Raw genomic sequence first — 20,404 nt, forward strand, 5'->3', positions numbered from 1 at the left:
ATCTGCCTCTGGTACAGAGGTAGTTTCGGCCAATTAACGCAGGAGGGTTTATACTTGTCTACTTATGCTCATTTTAACACCATACAACAGAATCAGATTGTACACACCTTAACGTTGTTGGCGAAAACAATGTGTTGTCCAAATCTTTATACTTTGATGGCATTGGGGTTAAGGATTTAGTATATGCAAATTTAAAAATATCGCCCCTTACTAGAAAAAAATCGCTGACCGGAAAAGACGGAATAAAGGAAAGGGGAAAAGTGATGAAAGGTCACAATGTGAATGGAACACGCAGGGTCAATAAAATGAGCATGCACTAAAATGACCATAAAGAAAAGAATGAAACACGGGTAAACCGTAAACCAGTAAAGCTATGAGAGTGAAAACGTAGGATAATCGAGGAAGCACAAGGACACGTAGAGGGCAAAGATAAAAAGGACGAGGGAACGTGTACACGTGATTTTAGACTGGGTGATGTAACGAGTACACATTTTAACAAAGGGAAAAGAGAAAGGGCGGTGAAAAATACGAACCACACAAAGATGGAGAGAGAAAACAGTGGATGAGGAGGCGGCGGATAGGAAGAATGGGAAAATATATAGGCAGAAGAAACGGCCAACAATAAAAAAAAAAATTAAAAAAAAAAAGAACAGTTGGAGAGAGAAACGAAGAGAGGAGAACTAATGGATGAGAGGCAAACGTGTTTCGAGAGAGTGCGGGTGGATTCCAAGTTGAGGTGTGGATGGCGAAAGTAGGTGGGGACGGGAAGGGAGAGAACATTGGCAACTGACAAAGGGCTAGTAGGGCTAACCAAGGTGTGCAGAATAGAAAGCCAGTGTGAATTAGGAACTGCCTACAGAAACTAAGAGTAAAGCGAACAAACGACCTAGGAGAAGCGACTCGATGTGCAGGGAGAAAGGGAGCACGAAAGCCAACAGCAAAAGGTAAGATTAAGCTGTGCGACGAGTTATCACTGATGAGTAGTGCAAGACCTACACGCGACAGACTGAAATCTCAGCACAGAGGGCTCAGCCTTTCATCATTCTGGAGGTTAACAAAACCAGTATCGGTTTCGTTAAAATAATAGTTACATATTCTCTCTGTAAATTGCTTGGATTAAGCGCCGTTAATACATTCGAAATATACTAAACAATAGATTTCAATAAACAACCAAAACCACGAAACAGGGTTACATTTAAAATGCGGATTCGAAAAGAGTAATGACCCTAGAAGTGTACAAGAACCGAGTAACAGGACGCGTCATGCTTTTCATGATCTGGGCTCGTCTCCATGCCGTTTCTGAGCAGGCGCCATGGCAACCGGAGCAGGCCCAGATGGGTCCTGTGTTGTGCATGGCTCCTCACCAGATGCTGTGCTTTCCACTCCACGGAAGCGAATGGCATTTAGCTGAAACGGTCACACCGATTAGCCCCTTAAAATCCATCCCCTTGGTGCTGAACTGGCTCAGCCGACCTCTCAGAGCTTGGCACGGCTCAGATTGGATTGTGCTACGCCAATTAATCTCCAGACGAAAAATCTGCATTCATACATTACTTTTCTCTCAGACTGCGCAGCAGAATCCTTCCTCCTCCTGCATTATCACATAGCAGGATTGGTTGCAAGTCATTGTTTGGTCAGAGACAAATACAAGGTCAAGCAAGCAGGGTGGAGTGGGGGGTATGAGCAATTAGTTGAGGGGGTCAGGCTGGACGATTTAGGAGAAAAACGACGTTGGGTTCGCACATTACCTCTAAAATGCACCGCAATTAGGCTTCTAGGGAGTGTGGGCAGCGACCGAGCAGACTTTACAAGGTCAAGGAAGGAAATCACGGTACGAATAGGACAAATATCAAGAAGATTTATGGAGACTGGTTCAAGACAAGACTGTAGCGAAGGCATATCCACTAGGAGCAGACCCTGAAGCTAAAGACCACTGCTGGTTTCAGGCGGTCCCACCTACAATTCTTGCCCACATTAAGAATTTGGTTTTCCATGTGCAAGTTACAGTATGTTATTGGAATTTTATATCGCGCACCCTTGCAGTTTGCATAGTTTCCAGGCACTTTGGTGCATCATAAAGAGAAACGAGTGTGCTAGGTTAGTGGGCAGAGAGGTGAAGATAACTTTGCAGCTATGTTGATGCATGCAGACCATACTCTAAGCCTGTCTCCGTGCAGGTCTGTTTCTAGGTGTCACACGACGAGCACATAGGCATTTGTGTCCAGATGGAAGCCATATATGTCTGTGGTACTAGGTTGGATTGGCCCAGACTGATGTGCAAGTAGATTGTAGAGGTGCTAGCATTCAGTTGTGTGATGTTTGCAGTGAGGGATATCCCATCAACTCGAAGTACTTCAATTCACAAATTGAACCTTATGGATCTGTTATGAATATTATTCTCCTGCCATGTGCGAGTGGCTTATTTGGTATGAATATTGTGTGCTTGAGCATAGAGGTTGAGAATGTTAGTGCACAGATGTTAGGGCTGGGCCCAGTGGTCAACTGAGCATCCATCGGGTCTGGCCATGGCTGCATTCTGGAAGTGGTTCCCTTCAGATAAGGTACTTGTGACAATATGTTCTGAGGCACCCTTTAGTGGGCTGGCATCTCTGGCAGCGGCTGAGATCCTGGATGAGAAACAGGGAACACAGGGAGGAGTGGAAGATACAGGCAGCACTTGGCGAACAATTAGACTCTGAAAAAAGTGTGAAGTTCAGAATAGCTATTAGAGAGAGGGCAAGAGTCCAGATGCTACAAGGTCAAGGTGTGATATATAGGACACAGTCACCCAAACTACCTTGGGCATCCAAGAGCAAAAATACAGAGGGGCACTAATTGCACTGGGCAACAGAGGGCCACATCACAGTGGGCCACCAGTGAGTCAAACTGCAGGGGGGGAGGGGGCAGGGGGAATTGGGACACATAGGGGCAAATCCCAGAAGGGCACATCGAAGCAATATAATAGAAGAAAGCAGAATGTAGAGCAGGTTAGGGAGGTGCTGAAACAATCAAGCTACAGAACAAGGTGCAACACTGGATAAGGATTTACTAAACCAAAGGATTAGAAACCGTAGCAGCATAGTCACCCGCCCCAGCCTCCCAACACTACCTTCTGCTATTTCACTTTCTCACTTTGCCACGGTCAATATCTCGTCTCTCTAATACATGCACTATGTACTGTGTACAACAATGAATTGGAAAGTGGCAGATGTGCGAAGGGCAGTCTGGTGAAGCCACTCATTACGATAAGTAAGCCACTCATTACGATAAGTAGAGTGATGAGGGTTATGGGAGGCAGACATTTGAGGCTAAGAGAAACTGGCCGCCAGAGATCTAGAAGGAACAAGTTACTTACCTGTAACTGTTGTTCTCCAGCATGGGTCTGGCATGGATTCACATGCTCATGAATATTCCCCGCCATCAGGCCGGGAATCCTCGGTAAAGAAAAAAATCAGTATCAGTTTCGTTTCTGATTTGTCTTTCTTAGTAGTAACCAATCACTGATCTCTGGGTCATACTGCCCCCAGCCAATGACTGCCCTCTACCTAAGCCCATCCCCAGGCAGCCATCCTCAGATTTGGTAGCACGTAAAGTGGCAGTATGACCAAGTGAAGAGCCGCAGAGGGGAAGGAGGGAGGGTTCGCGTGTGAATCCATGCCAGACCCATGCTGGAGAACAACAGTTACAGGTAAGTAACTTGTTCCTTCTCCAGCATGGGGTCTGGCATGGATTCACATGCTCATGAATATAAGAATACATAGCAGTATAAACATGCACAACCACGGGAGGTGGCAACAGGCTCAACATTAAGCAATACAACAACTCAACATTAAGCATCTCTTACCTCCTCACCAGGCTCACCTCAAGCGAACAGGTTGCGCAGCACTGCTTGGCCGACCCTGGACTCCTCCCTGAAGTCCCGGTCGACGCAGTAGAATCTCGTGAAGGTGTGCGTCGACCTCCACGTAGCAGCCCTGCAGATGTCCAGCAGGGGCACACCAGACAGGAACGCCGTGGTAGCAGCGATCGCTCTGGTCGAATGGGCTCTCGGACGGCCGGGCAGCGGTCGGTTTGCCAACCGGCGACAGTGCATGATGCAGCCGGAGAGCCATCTGGAAATGGAAGCCTTCGAGAGAGCCTTCCCTTGATTCACAGGTCCAAAGTTCATAAACAGCTGTGATGTCTTCCGAAAACTCTTTGTGCGGTCCATGTAGAACTTCAGCGCTCTAGCCACATCCGGCGAGTGCAAAGTCCTCTCGGCCGGAGACGAAGGCGACAGGAAGAAAACTGGCAACACCAAGGGCTCGTTGAGGTGGAAGTCCGACGGCACCTTGGGCATAAAGGAGGGGTGCGTCCTCAGCACCACCCTAGTGTCGTGAAAAGTCAAGTATGGAGGCTTGCAAGATAGGGCCTGGATCTCTCCCACTCGTCGTGCGGAGGTGATGGCCACAAGGACTGCTGTCTTCCACAACAGGAACTTCAACGGCGCCGAATGCATAGGCTCGAATGGGGCCCCCATGAGCCTAGTCAGGACCACGTTGAGCTCCCACGCCGGGGCAGGGGCCTTCACCGGCGGGAACGATAGGAATAGTCCCTTCATAAATTCCTTCACCAAGCGATGAGACCACAAGGACACCCGTCCTCTAGTTCTGGTGCATCGGGAAATGGCAGCCAGATGTATCTTGATGGAGGTGTGAGCCAGTCCAGCTTTGGCCAGCGACAGTAGGTACGGCAATACTTGAGGGGCCGTAATCCGCAGAGGGTTAATCTTCTGTGCACTGCACCAGACAGAGAACCTCTTTTACTTCTGTCTGTAGCATTTGAGAGTTGAGGACGCCCTGGCTTTTGCAAGAACCTCTCTGCAGTCAGCCGGATATCGTATCCTCCAAACTCTAGTGCTGCAGAAGCTAAGCCTGCAAGTTCAGCGACTCCAGGTCGTGATGGAGAATGGCACCTCCTACTCTGGAGAGAAGATCCGCCAGCTTGATAGGTGGGGACGCTGACAAGTCCAGAAGGTCCGGGAACCAGATCTGTCTCGGCCACGCCGGTGCGACGAGGATCATCCTGCACCTCGACCTCTTGAGCTTGTGCATGAGACGGAGCAGCAACGGCAACGGAGGGAATGCGTACAGGAACAGGCCGTCCCAAGGGAACGAGAAAGCATTGCCCATGCTCCTCGGCTGGGCGAACCTGCTGGCGAACCTCTGGCACTTGGAGTTTGTCGCCGTCGCGAACAGGTCGATCTGGGGTTTGCCCCACCGTTGAAAGAGCCGATCCACCTGGTCCTGGCGTAGTTCCCACTCGTGGCACGAGCGCAGCTCCCTGCTGAGTGAGTCGGTGATGGTGTTTTTTATTCCTGCCAGGTGGAAGGTAACCAGAAGCATCCCCTGGGCGACGGCCCAGTGCCACAGATCCTGGGCCTCCTTGGATAGGGCTGGGGATCTGGGGCCTCCCTGCTTCCGGATATAGAACATCGTGGTGGTGTTGTCGTTGAAGATCCTCACCACTTTGTCCTTGAGGGACGGAAGGAACGATTTGAGCGCCCAGAACACGGCTCGTAGCTCCAGGATGTTGATGTGAAGAGACCTCTCCTCCGGGAGCCAGAGGCCTCTTGCGTGGAGATCTCCGGTGTGGGCCCCCCATCCCTCCAGGGAGGCGTCCGTCGTTACCTTCTCCTGATACGCTGGGGCCTGAAAGTCCATGCCTGCCGAGAGGTGCGCACAGGCACCCCACCATAGAATAGCCCGAAGGAACTCCTCTTCGAGCGGGATCCTGTCTTCGAAGCTTCCCGCCGCTTGAATCCAGCGGGCGTCGAGGAACTGTTGTAGCGGATGCATCCGAAGTCTGCAAAGGGGCACAAGGTAGATGCATGAGGACATCATCCCGAGGAGGGACTTGATGGACCTCACTCTGGCCACATCCATGGCTAACAGGCGCTGCACCTTGCCAAAAAAATGGCCTTCGTCCTTTCTTCCGACGGAGATGGCAATCGCTTCACTGTATCGAGCTTCGCTCCCAGAAACAGTGCCACCTGCAACGGGACCAGATTGGATTTGGGGTAGTTGATGGCGAATCCCAGCTCTGTGAGCAGGAGGACGGTCCTCGCTGTGTGTTCGACGGCGAGTTCTCTTGACCTTGCACAGATTAGCCAGTCGTCCAGGTAGGGGTAGACGTGGATCCCTTGCAGGCGCAGCCGCGCCGCCACAGGTGCGAGGCACTTGGTGAACACCCTGGGTGCCGACTTTAATCCGAACGGCAGGGATCTGAATTGGTAGTGACGCCCCTGGACTACGAATCTGAGGAACGTTGTTGTCCTTTTAGAATGGGGATGTGTAAGTAAGCATCCTCCAGGTCCAGTGACGATAGGAAGTCGCCCTCCTCCAGCTGTCCCAGCACGTGCTGGAAGGTGACCATCCTGAATTTCTGTGCCTTGATGTACTTGTTCAACCGACGCAGGTCCAGGATGGGGCACCAACCGTCTGTCTTCTTTCTGACAAGGAAGTATCTTGAGTATACGCCGGAGCCCCAGAGCCTCTTGGGGACGAGCTCGATGGCACCCTTCTTGAGCATCGCCCTTACCTACAACAGCAGTTGAGGGACGTGATTATCCTTCCTGGCCATGGGAGGAATGCAAGGACACTTCTTTTGAAATTCCAGTGAGTGTCCGCGGGCCAGGGTGTCCAGCACCCAACGGTCGGTGGAGATGGACTTCCACAAGCTGATGAACTTCGTCAGCCGGCCTCCCACCGGGGTGCTTTGGTGGGGGCCCGACGCTATGGACGGTTCAGTCCTGCTTGGAAGAGGCCTTGCCACCTTGGACGAGGAGCGGGCCGCCTGGCGGTAAGTAGAAGAGCCGCTGCTGGATCCCTTGGAGGCTCCCTGTCTGCCTCCAGAGCTCCGAAAGGGCCGCCGTTGCTGAAGGACTCCTAGGGCTCAGGCTGTTTCCGTGTCTGTCTTGATGGCCTGGAGGGACTCATCCACCGTCTTTCCAAACAGGTTGTTGCCGTCGAACGGCATGTCCAACACTCTGGTCTGGACGTCCTGGCGAAAGTCCGTCACCTTGAGCCATCCTCGTCGTCAGAGGCAAACCCCATTGCCCAGTTGGCGAAATCCCGTATCGGCAATGTCCGTTGCCACCGTTATGGCGTGATCCGAAGCCACCTCTCCTTCCTGCAGAACCTGTAGGGCCTCCGCCCTCTTGTCGTCCGGTAGGAAGTCTAGCAGAGGAGCTATCCTGAACCAAAGCTCCCCGTCGTAACAGGCCACAATCGCTAAGGCATTGGCCCCCTTAATCGTCGTCGCCGCCCACGAGATGACTCGTCGTCCCATGGAGTCCAACTTCTTGCTCTCGCTGTCCGGCGGGGAAGTGGAAGTTGAAGCCGCTGCACCCGCTGCTTTCTTCTTGGCCGCTGCCGAGACGACAGAGTCTGGTGTGGGCTGGGCCCTGAGGCACAAGGGGGCGGCATCGGGGACTCAGTACTTCTGCCTATTGGCGGGTGTCGTGGAAGGGTTCTTGAGGATAGCCAGCCCCTCGTCCCAGATGTCGTCAAGCAACGGCACCGCGAGGACCGTCTTTCTCTTGGCCTCTCGTCATTGGTAAAGAAAACCTTCCTTTTTCTGTTCCTCAGGGCAGAGCTGGAAGAGCTCAGATGCCCTGGCTATCGTGACGTGAAAAGAGCCAATTTCGTCGGGCGGAGAGGCCCGAGGGGGGGGTGATAACGGGATGTCCATTGCGTCATCGCCGCCGTTGTCGTCCATCCCAGTCGCTGTATCCGTCGCCGTATCCTCCCGAGGGTCCGGCGAGGGGGATGAGGGGTCCACAGGCTTCGCGGGCACGAAGGGCAGAGCGGGGTGGACTCTCCTCCGTTTGTTCGGAGGGCTTCCCGACGGGCCTGGTTCTGGATCCTCCGTCGGGGTCCGTGGTAACCTCGTCCTTATCTCAGTACATAAGGATTGGATCGCCAACAAAATGGCCGCCGAGCTATCCTGGGGCTCGGGTAATGGCTGCGACTAACAGGATGGCTGCTCCACTGGGCCCTCGTCGTCGCTATCTTCCATCACATCAGCGGGAACCTTCCCCTGGGATCGAACCTTCTCGAACCTCTCGTTGAGGCCTATGAACCTCTCATTGAGGCCTTTCACGGTTTCCACCAGAGTCCGTAATGGCCACGGCCCCCCCCCTCTTTTTCCGCTGGGGTCTTCACGGGGGTCTTAACAATGGTCTGGAAAGAGGATTCCCTCTGCGGCGTCAGGGAAACTCTGGGCCCCGAGGCCGCCTCCACTGGCGTTGCCTCTGCCGGCTTCGCCAGGGCCGCTGCGACAACTTCGATAGAGGCCTTTGCCGGGTGGATCAAGGCCCTCACCACCTTAGGTGCGTCCTGGGCCTTCGCTTTGGGGGGAGGGTCATCGCCTCGCTCCCCCTCGGCTCCCTTCGAGATCGACCGGGGCCTCTCCAGAAGCTTAACCGGGTTCTCGGACTTCCTCTTCCCCAAACCAGAGCACTGGCTCGTGGTTGATCGTGCCGGGGAAGTCGCACCCTGCCTGGCACCCGAGGAGCCTGACCTTTCAGCGCTCCCAGTGCCCGTGGACTCGCGGTGCTTGGCCTTCTGTTGGGCCCCCGTCACCGGGGCGCCCTCACAGGACTTAGAAGACCGCTCAGACTTTTTCTTCGCCTTCTCACCTGCTGTCTCCAGCCATGCAGCGAGGCGGGAACGACGATCTTGCTTGGTCCGTTGCGACAGGTTCTTGCAAAACGCACAGTCCTTCTCCACGTGCGTCCTGTCCTCATGAAGGCAGTAGAGACATCTCGAATGCTCGTCCTCCTTGAAGACATTTTGCAATCAGCATCCTGGGCAGCTCCTGAACAGCTTGGATCCGGGCGTCGAGCTTCCCTTGTCCTGGGCCATGTCCGTTGAGGTAGGCCACAGATCTTCTGGAATTCTCCAAGAAGCGTAACTCGACGAAAACTTCACCCTTGAGGGGCGTAGAAGAATTCCGAAACGGATCCCCGTTATCGGAAGTCGAAACGGTGGAGCTTGAGGCTCGATTAACCGAAAAAATTAGAATAATCTCCTGAAAAACGTGAAAACGCAGTAAAAGCTTGAGAGCTAAAACACGAGGACTCCCAACACCTGAACGTGCGTTAAAAATCTGAGGATGTCTGCCGGGGGAGGGTCTTAGGTAGAGGGCAGTCATTGGCTGGGGGCAGTATGACCCAGAGATCAGTGATTGGTTACTACTAAGAAAGACAGATCAGAAACGAAACTGATACTGATTTTTTTCTTTACCGAGGATTCCCGGCCTGACGACGGGGAATATTCATGAGCATGTGAATCCATGCCAGACCCCATGCTGGAGAAAACCCAGGCCCTCAATTCACCTTGATTAGTATTTTGGTTGATGAACTGAATGTGGTCTCAAACTTTAGTCTATATCCGGTGCAGCGCTTAGTAGGCCCTGCTAGGACTTTCGCCTGTCAGACATTTGTCTGGGAATGTACAGCATTTGTCAGTTGTTCATCAGGCGATCAGGAAGTAATACAAAAAAGAGGGTAACTTTCAAAGCAAATGACAAGAAAAAGGAGTGTCAGATCTCAAATCAGAAGATAATTTGCAACATGTTTTTAAGCACTGCCTGTCCGAAAGCCGTATCTGACCTCACACTAGTGATGAGGCAGTAATGTTTGCACAGTGCTGAAGGTGATGCCCAAGTGGCAGCTCTACTTTTGACATCCCATGGAACAGGTCAGTGAAATGCCACTGCTATGGCTTTAACCCTGACAGCGTTTGCATGAATTCCTGTTGGTGGTCATTTACCTTGCAAGCTTCTGAAATAGCGGCTACCATCCATCTGGCTATTTATGGATGCAACCCTGGAGAGGAGCCCCAAAAGTAATGAAGAGGATGTTGGATCTTCGGAAATGGTTGGTCCTGTCGGAGTAGAACTTTAACACTCTACATGCCTCTAGGCAATGCATCACTTTGTCCGTCCCAGATGTGGGATTGGGAAAAACCGTTGGGTGAACCATCTCCTGGTTAAGATGGCATGCTGATACTACCTTAGGAAGAAAACCCAGAAGGGTCCCAAGTACCACTGTGTCTTTATGAAAGACTATCGCTCATTCACTGCTAGTGCCTGAATTTCACTGACCCAGTATGCAGAAGTCAACGCAACCAGAATAGTGGTCTTCCACGTGACGAACATCATGTCAATGGAGGCCATTAGCTCAAAGGGCTTATCGGCTAGTGCAGCAAGAACTATATTCAAGTCCCATACAGGATGTGGACGGGATACATTCTTGTGAGCCCTTGTAGATGTCTTAACAATTGGATTAGATGATGATGCAATAAATGCTCGAAGTTCCTGTAAGCTCATGGCCGCAAGATGGGTCCTGCATCTGTAAACCTGAATGAGCCAGGTGAGATGAAAATGATAATACATAGTCTAAAGAGCACTTAAGCGGGTTAAGATTGTCTTTAGCTCAGAAGCAAAATACAGCCCATTTGCTCTTCTGTTGGGCTTTAGTAGACTCCTTTCTGTCGCGTTTATCTGTACATTTTGCTGTGAAAGACCCAAGTGACCCAAAGTTAGCTCTCCAGGAACCAAGCCCTGAGTGCTAACTTTCCTGGGTCTAGAGTCGTCACCGGGGCTGCTTGTGTCAATGTGTGAGGATGTCCTGTCTGTAAAGGAACAGGCTCTGTGTGCTAGCTGAAGGAGATCCGAGTACCACCCTCTCTTTGGCCAATGTGGAACTATCAGTATCATCGTGCAATTTTCGGAGTCCCTGGTCTTCCGGAGGGCTTTCTGAATCAACGGTGTTGGGGGAAACGACACCAAATCCCCTTCCACAGGATATGGAAGGCATCTCCCGGGGATCTCATCCCCTTGCCCCATCCATGAGGCATAACAGGGCATTTGGCATTCTCGTGTGTGGCAAACAGTTCTACCTCTGGGTGCCCCCTGCAGTTGAATATTCTGAGCACAGTGCAGTTTAGTTCCCATTTGTATAAGTGGAACCCAATCGCCAGAGCTTGTCTGCTTCAGTGTTCTCTTCCCAAGGAAGATGCACTGCATGGAGATGTATTCCCGGACTCACCACCCAATTCCAAGTGTCTCCAGCTAACTTGCAGAGATAAGATGACCTTGCCCCCCCCCCTGCTTGTTTATGTAGTACACTGCAGTTGAACAGTCTGTCCCGACAAGGACCACATTTGTTGCATATGATACGCTAAAACGCCCTCAGTGCTAACGCAATCGCCAGTAGCTCCAGATAGTTTATGTGGAGACACTTCTCTTGATGGTTTCATTATCCATGACTGTCCCCAAAGTCGCACTCAAGCCTTCCATGGAGGAGTTCATGGTAATCATCGATGCATGCGTGGGCTGACTGGTCGGAGCCCCTCATGACATTGTCCTCCTGCTTCCACCATGCAGATCGTGGTGCAGAAAGGAAGGGCTTGAGATTCTGAAGGATTGATTTCCCTTTTCCTGGTCCCATGAACTGGCTAACTGCAACTGAAGTGCCATCCATCTTGAGTCGGGCTACTGGGACTGTGAGGAAACATGAAGCTAGCAGAGCCAGACTATGCTGGTACCACCATGCTGATGTGGGCAGTCTCATAAGGAAGTGATTTGCTGCTGAAACAATATCCCTGAACCTGACCTATGTTAGGAACATTCTGTCGGATACAGTGTCCCCTCTTATTCCTAGAAACACCAAATTTTGCGAAGCAGCTAGCTCCAGCTTCCTCAGGTTCATTGAAAACCCGAGTTCGAAGAGCATTTGCATTGGCCGTGGCATGAAAGTGCTGCATTCTGTGGAGACTTGAATGAGCCAGTTGTCCAGATAGGGATATATGTGGCGACTCTCCACCCAGAGAGCTGCAGCAATGGCATTCAGTATCTTCGTGAAAACCGAGGAGCCGTGTTGAAAGCAAACAGGAGCAATTTGTACTGAAATTGATGGCCCATTATCGTAAACCGCAACATATGCCTGTGCCGCTGCCAAATGTAGACATGCTGATAGGTGTCCTCCATCTCCAGAGAGCACAACCAATCTCCCGTGCAGAGCGCCTCGGCTGTGTGAGATGCTGTCACCATCTTGAACTTTTCTACTGGGAGGAAAAGGTTTAGGTAAAATAGAGCTAGGTCTATTCTCAGGCCAGTCTGGTTCGTCTTGTGAATAGCAAATATTCTCAAGTAGTAGCCCAGACCCACCTCCATCTGCAGGACTTTTTCCACTTCTTGGACAAATACCAGCAGAAATGATCCAGGGGTCTTGAAACCGGTGACGCCATGGTAGCACGTGCCAGGCTAATCTGCCCCCCGCCAGTAGCTTCGTGGTCCCGGAAGCTGGTATCTTTAGGATCTGTGGCTTGGGAATTGGAGGGGGACAAGAATAACTCCTTGGTTGCGGTACACTGCTGTTTTCTCCGGTGCATACTGTGCGAACGGTCAGGTTGCCTTGCTCTTCTGTCCTGAAACCCTGTAAAGCCGCCAAATGAAAGGGGCCTCTGCTCCGATCTCTACTGGGAGCTTGAAAATTGTTTTGTTGACGATTTTGACAAAATTGCCAAAAACATTGCAGTCTGTGTACTTGTCTTCATTGCAATTTCCTCATCTGTTGTGGAGTTGAATAGGTATGTGCCCTCAAAAAGGAGGTCTAGAATCCTTTCCTGCACATCAGCTGTACATTTAGTGGTGTGCATCTATGCCGGCCTCATGTCAGTAGTGACGTACAAGGCTCTGCTGGCTGTATCAATGTGCAAGACTGATGCTTCTAGAATATCTTGGGCAATAATATTAGCCTCCAAATAGCATGCTTTAAAACCTTCTTGCCTCTCTGCTGGTAAACCTGGCAGAAAGTCATCCATTTCTCTCGTAAACTTCCGATTAGCTGCCGCCAACAAAGCGTTGGCATTGGCCCAACAAAAGTGCAACCCTGCACTCATGTAGACTTTTTAACCAAAATATTCTAAAATCTTGACCACCTTGGATAAGCTGGCAGATGCAGAGGATGAGGAAGCAGACCCTGCTGATGGCTTCGAGTAAAGCGACGCAGCAGCTACCACAGAAGTGTGGTTGAGGGTGAGAGGCTAATAAGATGGCTTCACCCTCCATTTGCCTAAATTTGGCATTGAGGAGCTTGTTTGTAGCCAATGTAGAGGGCGGTTTAAGCCACATTTTCTTTACCACTGCTAAAATGTCCTTTTGCAAAGGGATCCCCAAGCAGCTTGTTTGCCTGATCGATAACATCTCAGACAGGAACCCTGCTTCCTGTTCTTGTAGTGGTGCAGGTACTCCCACGAACTCTGCTAGACTTTACATGCAGTCAAACGCTTTAGTTGAGTATGAAGTATCCTCTTTGTCTGTGTCGCTGTGTGGGGACTTTGCTCCCTGAGCCACCAGCTCGGGAACCCGTTGTGAACGGTGTCAAGTGGTACGGGCAGGCGCAACAGGAGTCAAAGAAACGGGTCGAAGATGCTGCTTGAGAAGCCGTCTCTGTGATGCAGCTGAAGCCGCCACAGCTTTTGCCGTATAAGTGGTGGAAGGCCTTGATGCATAAGTGGCAGCCACTGAAAGTGTGCAAGAGGAGGAAGCCATTGGGGGAGAAGTGGCAGAAACCCTGTCTGACATCTGCCTGGTGTGGTAGCCAGAACACTCATGCCTATACCTTGGCAGCAAAGGATATGTTGTGCACCACAGTGAAAGAGGCCGCTCTAGTCTTGAATCACCATAGCCTATCGGACGGTTGATTGGCTGTGAAGCCCACACTGAAGGGGAAGAACTCACTGAGCAGAGTGCCCCATCCCGTGGGGTACACCCTGGTGTATTAATTTGTATGGAAGACATAACTGGTCAAGATGGAATTGGGATGCTCAGAGTTGGTTTTTCTCGGAGTAGAGCCCAGACCAGAATACACTCTACTGCCCTCCAGATCTCTCCCGGTACTTTGAACGACCTCAGACGGGATTCTGGAATGCTTAGTGCCCACATATGTAGGCCTGGTAGTCTGATCGCGTACAGGTGCCCCCCTCTGGTGTAAACCTGGTATCATAGCTTTGCAGCCCCTTGGACTGTCATCCGATAGAAGGATCTTTAGGCCCCTCTGCGACTTGCCTGGTAAAGTCACATGACCCCCCCGGTACAAGTACCGGAAGCCCTAGCTGTCTCAGGCGCACCGCCAGTACGTGTCTCTAGGACCCCTCTCAGCCAAAGAACTTCCTGGGAAGGAGTCTCTGCGCGGATGTGGAGTGGAGAAGATCCGACTTACCTGCTTCTTGAATTTCCATCGAGTGAAGGCCTTGAGGTGCTCCAGAAGGGACTGCAATAAGTTTTCCCTCCAACGCGCCTGACGCTTCTTCAGAGAACGCAGAGTTAAGGCGTCCCATTCAGCGCAAGAGTTCCACTGGTGTTCAGCCCCCAGACATTCTAAACAGAGCGAATGGTGGTCTGAAGCCAGAAAAGACCTCTTGCAAGAGGAACACCTTGAAAACCCAGTAGGAGCAGACATACATCGGGGAGCAAGGAGCCAGAGGCCGGTGAATCGAAGAAAAAAATTTGGGAGAATAAACGTTGCACTGCAACAAATGCACGCACTATGTGAGGTAGGCCCAATCTCGTTCGAGCAGAAAAGTACACTGATGTGAGGTGCCGGTGGGCGGGGCTAGTGGGGCATGGTAACAGATAGATTGTGAGGAGATTGTGAGGAGCTTTGTAGCAACATCTTAAAACGCATCAGTACAATGCCAGCTTCTCTCAGACACTGCTATGGATTTCCTCTCTCTTAAGCAGTAATGAAAAGGATGTGCCATGACCTCTGCAAGAAGTAATATTTACATTGGTCATTGACGGACAGATGGCAGCCCCAAACCTTTTTTGGGGGCTGTGGGTTGAGCAGCTTGAAGACATGGTCAAGAAATCCTATGAGGATAGGACATATTCTCAGATTTTGAAAGGCAAACCAGCACAGAAACCATCCCAGAAAACCTTGCTTGTGTCCATTCATTTTTGAGAGTTCAGACAAGGTCTGGCTCTAGAACACTACCATAGACCGCTCAGCCCATTGTTACGCAAAAGGGTTTCTAAATCCTAACTATTTTTGGGAAGACACATCCGAGCAGTATACCACACAAGATAGACCTTTGGAGTTTGTTCATATCCGGAGCACAGTTAAGTATAGGAAACATAGGAAGCCCTCTAATTCTCACAGATTCCTTCGAGATGGAGAATAACCAGAGTGCAGACTCTGATAGATCTGGATTGCTACTTGGCAATACAAATCATACTGCAACAACTAGTTCAGAAGACAATTGTGACAGTTCCCATTCAAAGAGCAAGGGAAGGATTCTGCTGTAGAGACTTCAAGGCTCTGAAGACAAATGTATACACTTAACTAGAAACCTGAAGAGGCTTACCCGTTTGATTACCCAGATTCTATTCACAATGGACACATTGCATGCAATTCTGATGATGCTACATCAAGGAGTATTTATGATATCTCTGGAGTTTCAAGAACAGTACTATCATAGTGCTATACAGGGTACGAAATTGAAGTTTATAAGCAGGAGATTAACAAATCTCATAGGTATTAGGCATCAACCGGTAGGAGGAATCTACCTCTAGGGTACTAGGAGCCAGTACATAGTGTGTACCAAATCTAAGTGCCCCATAAAATGCAAATGTAAACGTCTTATCCTTTTTGTATGATCTATTGTGCTCGAAATGTGCCCTAGAAGTGCCCTAATGCTTCTGTATAGGCATGCCCAAATACAAATTTAATGGTGCATAGCTATGTTTGTATGACGCCAATGGGCATAGGGAGCTGAAAGTAGCTCCTGGTAGATCTTTGTGTCAATGTAACAAGGCTGTTCTAGGCTAGCAGGAGCTAAAAAGCTCCCTTCAATTTTGAATCCTGCATATAGTTACTATACCTCTCTCTGGTTCAGTGTTGAAGGACTACAATATCAGTATGTTGTCTTTCCATGACATCAAAACATCTCCCTAGTAACTTCTCGAAGCTCTTAAGATTAGTGATTGGATTATTCCATGTGGACGATATTTGCATACATTCCTACCTGGATGAATTGCACAACTTGGCAATACCTCTGGAATGTCACAGATCCATACCAACAGGTTTTGTACTTTGATGGCTACCTTGGGCTTCCCCATCAACAAAAAAGTTGCAACTAGAGCCAGTGCAAGGATTGCATTATTAGGCCAATTATCTTGCAGATGTGCGCAATTACACTCCTGCCACAATGTGCTCAGAAGCAGAGACCCTGGCCCCTTTGCATTTTGTCCCTTTAATGAACTTTGCCCGTATCAGCTAAACCATCCCGTGAATTATGTCATCCGGCACTGTAGGAATCTGGCCTTCATGAAATACCAATCCACAATTTCGGTTTCAGAGGGGATTAAGAAGCGTATTCAATGGTGGCTTGTCCAGAGGAAAATTGAAAGGGGATATGGACCATAGTGAGGATAGCTTTACTATAGATGAGAACAAAAAACAGGAATCTGCATGCCACATTAAATTGAGTTCACTACAGTGTCAACACAACAGTTCTGTACTTAATTTAAAAAATAGGATTCCTTTTTGGAGTTGGTAAAACCAACATACAATAAAATAATGCTATCAAGCGTGACCATCATACATTCATTCATATATCATGACATTCACAAATCTAATACATACTCTTACAATCATACATTTGTTCGATCACACATCACCTACATACAAATGAATCGCAATGCAATTAATTGTGCAAAATCGGCTAAGTATGTAAAACAGCACATAGACAATATAAACAATTATTATGGGTGCAATACAGTGCAATTAAAGTGCAAATGGTTGATATTACAATCTGATGACTGCAATTGGCCAGTCTACACTAGAAAAGTGCAAAAGTACCCGGTAGATTTCATAAACCTATTTCGCAGATTGAAGCTGCATCACTCTGGATTAGAACACATTCTAGATCTTCTGGAGTTGGCTTCAAATTAATAGTTGACCTACTTGAGTTTCGGCTGCCTGGCTCTATGTGTCAGCGAGACCAGCCATCTTCAGGGCAAAAAGGTCTATTTGGAGTGAGGGTTATGAACAAAGCCTGTTAAAATAGAGGAGTGAATCGCCAGAGGTGGTCACATCCACAAAGGCCACAATGTGCCTGGGCGGGGCAGAGACAAAGGCATGGGGCTGGAGAGAACAAACGCCTTAAATTAAGAAGGCATAGACATGAATCTGTTGGCTTTATTTTTTAACAAAGTAGACAATTTCGGTGTTAAGGTTCCCAACTCTCTACCAAATCCTGTAGGAAGAGCCCTTTAGTGTAAATGAAAACTGTCAAGCTGACAGCGAGTCTCGTAATTCATTCCTCTCAGGGAAGCGACTGGCCACTGAGGTTACCCATTGTGCTCTGATCTCAAGGCGGGCAGAGGACTGCTCAGCCATCAGCGAGGAAAATCCAGCAACAAAACATTTGGTCATAAATGCTCAATGAGTTGCCCACAAAAAGAGTGTGCCGTGCAGCAGTCCTCTGTCAGCACAGTTCTGCTACTAAATTATTGTAAATGACAGCCTGTTGGCCCAAGGTGCTGTGCCAAGAGACAGGTAGAGCCAGGGCCAACAATCTAATGGGAAAAGTGGGATGGTTTACAAAGTACAGCCAAAACTCTGCCATTATCAACCAGATCTATAGCATCATCCACACCTGGATGGCTAACCACATCTTTGCTTGAATGATGCAAGATATGCCCTTCTGCCATGTACCAAATCTGCCGCAAAGAAAAATGAAAATGCTACTATTTAATAAATATGCCAAAAAGCTTTGCTACCTTCTTATGACTGCACGATCTGTACCCATTTCTCGGTCTTATCATGACTGTATCTCTGTACTGTAATTCATATTAAGCGCTGTGATACCTCCAGGTCTGGGCGCTATCAAAAAATGCAATAAATAAATGGAGGTAGTCGGTAGAAGTACATCAAGCACTCCTAGCATTCTCCTCACAGATATCGGGAGATTGGTGTTAGTCACTGTTGTTGCCGGTACAGACCAAGACTTGTGTGAATGATTGGGGAGTAAATAATCAATACATCTGGCTTTTTGTTAGAACAGATTCAGTTGGAAGAAAATCTCATGTCCACCACAACAGTTCATGTCCATGGAACTCTGAAGGTGGTGGCAGGCATGCTCACACAGGTGTTCCTGCCCTCGGTCTATCCCATGAGTACTTCATTTCGATATAAAGGTCACTCATGGTTCCTAGGATGGCCTGGTTTTCTGCCCGGGTCAATGCAGAGGTGCCTCTCTGGCAGCAGGATGCAGAACCTAAATTATTAGGTCTAAATGCTCCGGCCATCTGTTGGCAGAACCTGCATGCCTTCTCCCACCTCCCTCCGATTTTCTGGTTACAAGCGAAGATCATGAACAAGTAGGCAGAAGTGATCCTAGTTCCCTGCTGACACAGGACGTTGAGAGGTTAACAGGATAAAACCTAAGAGAAATTTGGTACATTCATGCGATTCGTTTCTTGTTCGGAATGCTGTACAAGGGTCTCCATGCGAGTCCCTGGGAAATGTAAGGTCGGACTGGGTGTCGTACAGGACCTTGGGCCTCATCAGGAGGTTGGCGGTATCCTGGCAGTAATCGCGCCGGGATACCGCCAACAAAATTAGCATTACCGCTATTCGGTCCGATGCAGTTTGCGCTGGATCACGGGTAGCGGCACAGCTTTAATTCTCCATTAGGTCCATTCGAACCAATGGGGTTTCATGGTGCTATTAGTGTCTGCGCCATTAGCACCATGCTAATAGTGCCCAAAACAGGTGGTAAGTGGAGATTTTTACCTCCGGCAAAAAGGCTAAGGTAAAACTCACACTTACCATCCAACTCGTGATTGGGCCAAACCTTAAATGCGGCAGCAATAGCGTTACTGCCGCATTTAAGGGCGAAGGCCCAACTTGTGATGAGGCCCCTTGTCTTAGTAACATAGGTGTATTCAATGCTTAGGATATACTGGTGCCTTATGCCGTTAGTCACCTTGTTTTTGCATTTTTTCCAGATGTTTGATTTTGAGGCCTGGCCTTAGTTTTCTGATGGAGATCTTTCACTTTTATGAGGAGGTGGTTTTACTCATCTTGGGTTTGATTCCCGATTCGTCTCATGATTGGACCCAGTGATTACTTTATGTTAAGGGTGTTGTGTTCCTCTACATTGAAGAGACTGAACCTGCCATGCTTGTGATAACCGTTTTGTGATTTTTGGGGTCATAGTAAAATACTTTGTCCAGCCATCTCTAGCTTGATTAGATGGCTAGGAGATTGAGGTATGCAGTTCCTAGGTTGAATTGTGTTCTTTTGCAGAACATGGATTAGGGATGTTCGACTAGAGGTATGGAGGCATTACATGCAGCAGCATTGGGTGTCCTGTTTTCTAATATTTGTAGGATGGCTATTTTGATTAGTTTCTCTACCCTTTTGATGCACTAGAAGGTGAGAGGCCCCAGCAGTGACTGCTATATTAAGTTCAGTCTCATTGGGTTAAATGGTGATGGGCTCTTACACAAAATTGGTCATGCATCCTTTTGTGAGCAGTTCATGTCTCATTTATATCCTCATATAGTCAGGAAGGTAACGAGGGAGACGAGTTGAGGTTAATGCCTAGATGAGGTCTGTTAATTCCCAGCACTACTAGTCTCCTCCCTCGTCCCCTTAGCCTCACACCTCCCATGCAGCCACATCTGGGTTTTGTCTCCTGAAATTTCAAAGGATGACAGTGACGTGTTCCTGCTTACTGGCCCCAAAGGTAAGGAGAGGGGTTGGGGAGTTGGGGGCACTGCCTAGAAGTGTCTTAATGTAGTCTTTGGTGAGGTGAAGGACACCACCTCATATGGTAAGGTGGCGAGGGAAGGGAGTTGAAGTAAAGGCAGGGGGGTCACAAGATGTAAACTAGGCATTATCAAGCAATGCTAAACTCCACTGTGGACCTTAACACCTGGGAACCCGGAAGGGGGGTTGTAGAGTGATAATGGTGATAACTATAAAGTGTAGCAGGGTACTACAGATGTAGACAAACATGACTATTGGTAAAGCTTGTGTGACAACCCTGCTGACCAGACCCAAGATGACACTGGCTTTACCCTTACCTTTGCCGGTTCTCCCAGTGAAGGATTAAGCGGATGGTAGCTGCATGACCCCAGCTTTCTCCTGAGGACAAACAAAGAAGTCAATAACATTGTTAAATAGGATAATGCACATATATTGTATTTGAGGATCAATGTGATATTCACACAACCAATACAAAATAATTGCATCTACATATTTAATTCATCCTCCGAGGAATAAAAACAAGGAAGATGGATGCGTCCACCACTGGCTGCATCTTCAATTTGGAATGGGTCT

The 20,404-nt window shown here is 49.1% G+C and overlaps 1 protein-coding gene across 2 annotated transcripts in view; it reads right to left on the minus strand.

Annotated features, from left to right (window-relative positions):
* Nucleotides 1–20,404, minus strand: part of RAD51C (RAD51 paralog C) — a 609,255-nt gene that overhangs the window by 149,558 nt on the left and 439,293 nt on the right. For both annotated transcript variants that reach the window (XM_069615161.1, XM_069615160.1), the window contains exon 7: nt 20,149–20,209. In XM_069615161.1, the coding sequence (XP_069471262.1) occupies nt 20,149–20,209 (61 nt within the window). The remainder of the gene's footprint in view (nt 1–20,148; nt 20,210–20,404) is intronic.

Source organism: Ambystoma mexicanum, chromosome 9 (genome assembly GCF_040938575.1).
Source record: "Ambystoma mexicanum isolate Mex_15411 chromosome 9, UKY_AmexF1_1, whole genome shotgun sequence".
NCBI classification, from domain to species: domain Eukaryota; kingdom Metazoa; phylum Chordata; class Amphibia; order Caudata; family Ambystomatidae; genus Ambystoma; species Ambystoma mexicanum.